This window comes from Cyprinodon variegatus, unplaced genomic scaffold (genome assembly GCF_000732505.1).
Source record: "Cyprinodon variegatus isolate N-32 unplaced genomic scaffold, C_variegatus-1.0 Scaffold173, whole genome shotgun sequence".
Classification (NCBI taxonomy): Eukaryota; Metazoa; Chordata; class Actinopteri; order Cyprinodontiformes; family Cyprinodontidae; genus Cyprinodon; species Cyprinodon variegatus.
The window spans coordinates 1,206,520-1,215,851 of NW_015150626.1; the positions used below are offsets into that span (position 1 = coordinate 1,206,520).

Sequence of the window (9,332 nt, forward strand, 5' to 3'; positions counted from 1 at the left end):
ATTTATATTTTTGTCTGTTTTGTTTTAATAAAAGTGATGTGCTTGATATAAAACTAAACATACAACTTAAATGTTGAACTGAAGACATGCCCTGCGTTGTTTAATTTCTTTAGCTCTGGTAGAGGAAAGGATTTCATAACAGCCTGTGAAAGAGTTATGGATATGCTTCCCTCTCCAACAGAGAACCACATTGCTTCAGCACTGGTGTTTAAAAAAAGCCTGGGCTTTGCCTCTTTGTGGGGGAGAAGGGGGTGGTTTGGACTTTCCACAGCACATAAGAGGGAGGAGTTTAGCAAGCTAAAAACTCTCCAGCAGGACTGCTAGTGTCACAGCAGCAACTGCAGGATCAGGGTGAGTAGAACAATGATATACATCATCATAACTATCTGCATATCTGGCTACCTGGAAGGTCTCCATGACTCCTACCTTTCTTTAATGAGTAAATCGGCTATTTAACTGCAAGACTGTTTCCTAAAGATTTGTGTGTATCCGTTTTAATATGTGCTCTTACTGATGTTTATGAAAGTGTTCCTGTGTATTAATTAAATGGGATTTACTAAAATCCTTCAACTTCTAAAAGTACAAAACACCAACTGAAGTATGCCTATTCATGTGTAATAGTTGTTAACAAGAAAAATGTAGGACTAATGACACACATTCCGTTTAAATTGAAAACCATTCTGGCCCTTTCGATGTTACAGGGTTTTTTTTTTATGAGGATCCCAACTGACATTGAAATGGGAGTTGGATCAGACTCAGAACGGTCAAAGATGAGCAATGTCATGAATAAAACAGGAAGATCTATGGGAGTATGGATAAGGGGGAAATTCCAGAAGATAAAAAGACCCTCCAACCCTCAGGAAGGCATCAACACTTCCCCACTGATGGATGAACCCCAGTCATTATTTGTTACAGATTCTTCAACTGGTAAGAGATAAACATGCATGCTGCAGACATGAATACTAATCATAAGCCAGTAAAATCTTTGTCTATATCTATCCTGCTTCTTATCATCTAAAAAGACACCAAATTAATTTATATTTTTTTGTCCTTTTTTAGCAATTCAAACTTTTGAGCAACTTTATGATGCAGAGTACTTATTTGAGGCCAGCCTTGTGCTGATAGACAGAGAGAATCAGCTCCTTGGGAAGAAACCAGAGGAAGAAGCACAACAGATGGAAAAGATTACTGCAGATCGTAAAGTTCTGGAAAAAAAATTACTGCGCACTATACAGCGGAGTCTGTCTCTAAGTTTTGAACAGGTCCAAGACAAGGCTGCAGTCTCTGCTCTAACGATGGTTTTAACATCTGCTGTGAAGGCGATTTATCAAGAAGAAGAACAGGATCTGCTTAGGAAACAGGAGAGGAGAGGAACACTAAGCAATTGGAAGACTCTCCATGATTCAACTCTTCATAGTTTAGTCGAGGACCGCATGGACAACCCCTCAGTACCCATTGCAGACCTAACTGGACAGTCGTCTATCCAGTTGGACATCCATGGTATGGGGAGACAGTTAAAGGAGGACCTGCTGATTGTGGTCAATGTGCTAAAGAGCTGCTACCCACTTGATGCAAATATCTGTCAGTTTTATGCAAGGCTATATCACCAAAGCCTGAGTGCCAGACTCAGAAAGATTGTGGACTATGTTCTGGATGACAAAGACTGTACCTTCATCCTGCGTTGGGTCAATGAGTATTATCCAGGGTAAGGCATGAGCTTTATTTCCCTTTCAAACACCTCATTCTTTTACTTCTTTGAATGTATGATGCTTCAGTCCCTCTCAATTGCATGATGATTGTTATGGCCAACATTCTCAGTCAGCATCCTTAGATGATATTTGGATGCTTCCCTTTCTTGTGGGCGCTTGACCCTATATTTCACCTTTGTAATCCCTAAGCATAAACCTTTTTAAAAAATAGGATTAATTTGAAAAATTGTTTTTCTTTAAATTTTATCAGGTGAAAATGTTATATAGACCAAATTTAACAGAACCTTTGAAATCCTTAATTTTTACGTATAAACATCATAAAACACCCAGGCCAAATCAGACATTAGTGTCCCTCTGCTGTTGAGTAGGAGAGTCTGATATTGAATTCACAGATTTGGTTGAATCAAATCTGTGCAGTGTTGTATTGCTGAACAAGTTTAGGTCAGTAAGTTGATGTTTGTCCTTGTTTCTGAAACTCAGGTTAACAAAACGGTAGAAATTTTGTATTTAAAGTTCTGCTCAGTGAAACTTGGGTCAGTCGACTTGAGCAACAGAGGATTTTTTTATGGTATTACATCTATTTTGTTTTATTTCCTCATTGTTTCAGAATCCTCAAAAATCCAGAACTTGCCAATGAAATTGACACAACAGCTCTGGGAAAACTGTTACCTGACGAATTCCTGGATAACCTTGAAAAGCAGTACCTAGCGACACAACAGGTGACTTTATAGTGCAGGTTGTCATCACCTCATCATGTTTCAATTATATAATCAGAGTTAAACATCACCCATTTCCAACTAAAAAGAAGGTTAGTTAGACTTGATGATCTACGTATATGTTTTAAACATACCACATGTTTGTGATTATTCAGAGTGAGCTGTCAACTTGTATGGACCGAGTTCTGGAGGAGGAAAAGAGAAAATGGATTGAAGGAGAGCAGCCGGCAATGGAGGATGGCAGCTTCACCAGTCCTCTGGCCTATGACATCATTCAGGTATATAAACTAAACAAACATGAAGCATGTTTACGTTTGCATATCCTACACACATGACATTAAATAATTTAATCATTAAAATATGACCTTCATATTGATTATGGCCCACTTGCAAAAAAAGGTTTGCTCATGCTCTCTGCTGAGCTGCAAACTTCTTTGAAGTGCAGTAGTTTGCTGTAGTTAATCAGTTTCTCATAAGCTCAAGTAAAACAGAACATATAATGACCAAACGTCTGAGAGAAATATTAACTGATGAAGAAGAGGATGGAAAACTTTTACTTATTAAAGGTAAAATCAGGTCAGCTAGGAATAAGTAATGGATCGTTGTGTTTACCTAAAATTAATGAGTTTGTGGTGATTTAATGAATTTAGCTTTACAATAATAATTTTTCTTGCAATCACTGAGTCTGGGAGAGGCCATTTTTGCCCAAATATAGTAACACCTCACTCCTGACATCTTCCAGCAGCACGGTGCGGTAAGCCAAGCGCCACTCTTCCAGCTTTACAAGCAAAATCTAATATACACACCTGCAATCAACAACAATTATTTTAGATTTCGAGAGGACTTCACCATTGAAATACACGAGAGCTATAGTTAAAGTGACAATGCCCACATGCATGGCAGTTGGAAGTTGCAATGCAGCGGGTAAAAGATTTGCGATCCGCTGCCACAGTTTCATCGTTTGATTGCCAACTTGAAGATGAAGGATTTGCCATGGAACTTCTGGCCAGAATCACATAATATGTAGCCAACATTTTAAAGAAGAATGTTTTCAAGATGATTTGGATGATAGCGCATTGTGACAAACACCAGATACAGCATTGGGACTTGCTCAACAGCCAATACCGCACTGTAACGTTACAAACCAGTAGGTGGCAGTAGTGTTCTTTGACAAACATGGATGTCTCCAGTAAAGCACATTCAAATGTAATTACTCTTAATTAAAAACCCTTATCATGTATTGAACAGTATGTAATAATTTTATATTTATAGTACTTTCAGAAGTTTGAATTCTGAATATGACTGGACTTCTGCTTTAAAAGCAACTTTCGTGCCTTGTCTTCACAACATAAACAATATAATCCTTCTTCTCCAACTAAGTTACTGTTTTGTAAATTGTAGTTTTTGATTGTAACTACACCAATAAGATACAGCTGGGAAAATGAGACAACCCAAAAGTAGCCACCTAGATTCTTTCATGCACATTCACTGAATCACACTGTTGCATAATCAACAAATTTCCCTTTGTATGTCCGACTTGGTTTGAATTAATTATCTTCAAGCTGCCAGACATGCCCCAGTGAACACTCACAGACTCTAACAGACAAACTGTAGTTAAACAGAGGAGTGTATTATTTCAAACAAGGCACAGACTTGTCCAAAATTCAAAAAAAAAGAGGTTTTATTATTTTTCAAAAACAACCTGCCCTCTGCTTTTAGCTCTATTTATCACTCAAGGGCTAGTTCTGCTACAGAAATGCAACTGGGTCAGCATTGGACATAGTGTTTTCCCATAGCGCCCGTAGTTTGGACATCAATTATCTAGTCAAGGAGCCTCCAGATTAACAGTCATAGGATCAAGGAATCTGTCCTTTAAAAGCAACCTAACATCTGTTGTTTTAAAGTAACCTTCGGTCCAGGAAGACTCTATGATCTGAGATCAATCACAGTGGGGGTTGGGAGTTTTTACAGGGTCCAAAAATTCCCTAAAAAGTAACAGGACTTTTCTGCAACCAGAAGAGTGAAGATTACAGCTAAAACCAAACAAATTTTAAAGATGTCCTTTTTTTAAATGTTCCAATTTGTCTTTAAAATTGCAACCACTGAATTCAGAAAGAGCGTTAGATCTTAGATAAAGCTGCGGAAATATTTTGTTGATCTTCTGTGAAGGCAGAGGCAGAAACATTTGAGTGCCAAATGGGGATATTTTGTAGATAAATGTCAATATTATTTCCATTAAGCCCCGGTCTGAATATAACAGTATCCATTCTCAGAATGCTAGATCTGCAGCTTTATGACTGAGCAAAGCACCAACGACTTTTGTTTATTTGCCCTTAAGAACGGATGCACTGCTGTGGGAAATACTTGGGGTGCTTGGTTAGTGTCACTGATAAATGTCCTCCATCTGTTTTTAGTTCATCAATGGTATGGTTAAGGCAGCAGAAACAGTCACAGGAAGCCAACGACAGGCCCAGAAGATAACATGTCAACTCCCAGATCTGTTGCAGAGGTAAAACATTTGTTCTACTGTCCCTAATTTAATTTCAAATATGCCAAACGAACTAATCCAAACAAACACCTCCAGGTTTAAAGCTTTCCAAGAAGACATCATCAAACAAAACAAATTATACAGCAAGGCATACGTCAAAGCTATCCTGGGTTGTGTCGAACAGTTCAAGTATGTATCAAATCCACCAAAAAAAAAGAGATCTAATGTTTGTTAAAGGATCACAGCAGCAGATTACTTAGCTATATATTTCTTTTTGTTTGTTTTCCACAGAGATATTCTCCAGAGGAAAGGACATTTGTTTCCAGACAAAGTGCAGAAAAACTGTTTGGCTGTTCTGACAGACATGAAACAATCTGGCCACACCTTTCTTTTAAGCTCTGTGCACAAGAACCTGAAGGTATGTTATTGATATAAACACGGATATGTCTTTTTCATTTGTAAGTCTCTGTAAGTATTAAAATCCATCTGAATATACCCACCAGCCACAGTACCAGAAGCTGGGAACCAATGACTGGCTGAAAAAAACAACTCTGTTTGAGAAGCTACTGAACGACATGGAACATGAACTCCAGGACCTTGAGGGTATGACTCAGTCTTGTCACCAGGTAAAGAGAGACCAAACACAAAGCATAAACAAGGACTAATTTGTTGTATGGTAGCTGATGTGAAGACTCGACTTTTTTAGGAGGTGATTAGCAGGTTTCATGAGGAAGTGACCCGAGAATATGTGATGAGGCTCCTAAGAGGAGAAGTCAAACTGAAGGACAGAGGACATCAGCAGAAGGCCTTTATCACTGTGACAAAGAATGCAGAGAGTTTGCACGACCTCTTCAACAAACTGGTGAGAGTTAGTGTTATTTGAGCATTGCCATTAAAGCATATGGATGAGCATCAGCATCAAACTAGGATGCTAAACTAAACCTCAGAGGAAGAAGAAAAAAGCCTGGAAGAAATGATTTTTTTCTTTACTGAAATTAGATTGTTTCTGCATATTATCAGAAAGTAATTTACACTGCCTAAAAATAAAGCAAAGGTGAAAAATTAGATTACAAAAAAGATTGCTGTTCTCTTGTTTCTATGCCCCCAGTTAAACAGAGTTTACACCCTTACCCGATTAACTTAGTTATATATAAAATATCAGCGAGAGGAGCAGGAGGAACAAACATAAAGTAAAGAAAAGCAACTTCTTACTATCTTTGGGGAAGCTGCACCAACTCTGACCAGCTCCATCTGTGTCGGCTGGTGTGTCCTTGAGCGAGACATCTCACATTGCTTAGTGATGGTCAGGGGGCGCCATGGTGCCTGTGTATATCAACCCCCACAAATGTTAGTGTTTCCTAGGCTAGCTGTGGCTAAAATGCAGCTGGCCACTTTCTGTAAATGGGTAAATGACGAAATCTCATGTTAAGGGCTTTAGACTACGCTGGCTTATAAAGACGCTATATAAGTACAGCCATTTACCATTCACTTCTACAAAAAGAGAGGTTTGAAGTGCACTTGAGCAAATATCAGCACCAATTTTTGACTATAAAAAAAAGAAACATACTTCAGTTAATTTTTTGTTGAAATAAGCATATTTTCCACTGTTTTGAGCAGATAAGTTGGACAATTTGCAAGTGGAATAAGATCATTTACATTCATATTATGACATGACAACTCAATTTTCTTATCTTAAGTTCATAATATCCAAATACTTTATTTTAAGTCAAACATAATCATTATTTTTGGAGGATCTTCTGTTTTACCTGCCAATATCAAGGGCAAATACTCCTATTGTAAGAAATTTGCACCAGGTTTTTTTTTTTTTTATGGTTTTCTGTTTTTTTTGTGTGTGTTCTCATTGAATGTAGCACATTAGCATTTTATGCTGACAACACAGATAACTTTTATTAATTTGTAAATATTTAAAGTCACAACCAGCAAAGTTTTAACACTCAGATATCACACATGTTGCTATATAATCATCAGAGGATTCTGATCTCTGGAATTGTCACCATCAAAATAAATAAAAACTATATTAAAAAAAAAAGTTAAAAGACTTTTTTTTAATTGCAATCTAAAGAGGCAAATATCTACGGCCATAATGAATAATCAACTTGACAACTTTCCAAATAGCTGTCCTTAGAACCATAACATTTTTGTATAAACATAATACTTTAGTTTTTACTATACACTGAATGAACAAAAACAGAATCATTTCTCAATTCAGGTTAATGGCAGTAAAGACCAGCAAGTTTAACTTGTAGATTCACACAAAGGTAAAAATGTGAAAATGGACGAAAACGAAACTTATGTAATAAAACTAGCTTTTGCAGACTGCATACATTTCAGATAATATCCTCAAATGCATTGCAAAAATATATGTGTTCTGTCTTTACAGGGGTCCAAGAAGGACTGGTTAAAGGAAATCCTGACCAACATTGCAGAAGTGCTTAAGCTCCAAGATATCCCTGCTTTGCAAATCCAAATAGTTTCAATGGGACATGCTTATCCTGACCTCAGGTGAGCTTTGTTCTTTGTCTACAATTACTGTTATAAAATGTGCATATGGTCTACTATAACCACATGATTTTGTTGAGGATTTTTTTTTTTTTTTTTGTGGTTTATCCAAACAGGATAAGAAAACCAGAAAAGATAAAAAAAAAATAAATCTCTAGGTTAATAATAGGATAATGATAAAGCAGTGTTTATACAGAAGAACTTTGAGGATAAACAAGCCTATTTCGAGGAGCAGGAAAAGAGCTTTGACAGACTTTGAAAGTGTCTCTTTCTCCTTTCCTGTTTGCTGCAACATCAGTAATTGCTAGTATAGATGTTGTTTGCAGGTTGAATGTTTTTTCCATGAATAAGAAAGAATGATAATGGTTATCTCATATCATTAAATGGAATGAAAAGCAACTGTCAGGTTATTTTAAGGAGGAGAGAAGTTTCTGAAAGAAAAACATTATGGATTTCTTTTTTTATATATATCTATATATAGATCTTTGTATATTTGAAGTACTCAGAGCTATTTCTCACACTTTATTCCTCTGCAGTGAAAGACACGTCTCGGCTTTGCTCAAACTCAAGACAAACGTCTCTAGGGAAGACAGACACAGGGTGAAGGCCACTCTTTCAGACGCTCGGGACGGATCCAACGAAGGAGTCGAGCGTCTGTATTTTTTCTCCAAAGTAGTAGTGAAATAAGCTGGTATTAGTTATTTAAATGTTGATTGAGAAGTGCTTTGTGGATTGTTATTTATAAGTTCATACTCAATTATCTTTTCAGTGCTTTTGTTTAAACCATGTAGAAGCAAATCACACAGTTGGCAATATGCACACTGAAAGAAAACATTCTGTTAAAACTTTCAGTGTATCGGCTATTTTATTTTTTTAAGAGATGTCATGGGGTTCTTTGCAGTATAAATATAATAGCATCTGATTACAGAAAGGCCAAATATTCTGTATATGTTTGTCTTGTACATAAATAAATAATTTTATATTAAATCAGGGTGAAGTGGTTTATTTTTTGCAATTAAATTAGATTTATTTTTGGGCAAAGTTGTGTTTTGATCACAAAAAATCATTGAAAAATCGTATTGATTCTTGCGAATAGATATTTATTTTCTATTTCTGTTTGTATGGACATAAGTAATCAGAGGCTGTTTAAGGCAGCAGAGCAATCAGACATATTTATATTTCTTTCCAAATGTGTCACACTTTTCCCGTTTTTAGAAACCTCCGGGTTTCCCAAGGCTGTAGCTCACAATACTTGAGGAAACATTAGGCAATTAATCTTTTACGTCTTGCTACACTTCCACAGGTTGTGCTACAAGCAGGTCTTTTCAGCAATTCTTTGGCATAATTTATCCAATGGAAACAATCGCAATGCCCCCTTATCTCTGTAAGGAGTTTCCAGATTAATTACGCTGTCAGATAAACAGAACCTTTTCCTGAGGATCCAGGGAGGATGTGACTACAGAGGGTGTTGTGGTGAAATAGTGTTTGCACAGTGTCTAGGGAAGCTTACAAGCTATTTATGAAGGATAAAGGAAAGAGGAGGATAAACTCATTAACGATCTAAAGGAAACATGCTGCCAGTAACCTGATTTACTGGTTCGGTAATGCTGGAAATTCCCCAGTGCTTTCCTAGAACCATTGGTCAACATTTAGGTTTAATTATTATTGTAATTATTATGTCTGCTAGAGCTCATTATTTTCTTAGGTGAGAGTTAGGAGCAGTTCACATTATATCACATTTCCTTGCTATGTAGTTCTATGAGAATGGTTATAGTAAATCCTTAATAATCTTCGTACAGTTTAACTGAAATTGCAAATGGTTTCCCAATTTCTATTCCATATAGTATAGCTATGTGACATTTAAAATTAAATCATCAAAATGCAGTGTTAAAATGAAGA

The 9,332-nt window shown here is 36.7% G+C and overlaps 1 protein-coding gene across 1 annotated transcript; it reads left to right on the forward strand.

Moving 5' to 3' along the window:
* The first annotated feature begins 219 nt into the window (after positions 1-219).
* LOC107087094 (tumor necrosis factor alpha-induced protein 2-like) lies at positions 220-8,389 on the forward strand. The gene is made up of 12 exons (XM_015378464.1): positions 220-351; positions 703-927; positions 1,060-1,705; positions 2,317-2,428; positions 2,581-2,703; positions 4,840-4,934; positions 5,010-5,102; positions 5,205-5,331; positions 5,417-5,539; positions 5,620-5,775; positions 7,315-7,436; positions 7,970-8,389. Exons 2-12 carry the CDS (start codon positions 714-716, stop codon positions 8,118-8,120), a joined length of 1,962 nt encoding a protein of 653 aa, XP_015233950.1. The 5' UTR covers positions 220-351; positions 703-713; the 3' UTR covers positions 8,121-8,389.
* The last annotated feature ends 943 nt before the right edge of the window (positions 8,390-9,332 follow it).

Coding starts and splice junctions, on each gene's coding strand:
- LOC107087094 (XM_015378464.1), top strand. CDS start 714: ATGAGGATCCCAACTGACATTGAAATGGGAGTTGGATCAGACTCAGAA. Junction 2,429..2,580: donor AGTACCTAGCGACACAACAG/GTGACTTTATAG, acceptor GTGATTATTCAG/AGTGAGCTGTCAACTTGTAT. Junction 4,935..5,009: donor CTCCCAGATCTGTTGCAGAG/GTAAAACATTTG, acceptor AAACACCTCCAG/GTTTAAAGCTTTCCAAGAAG.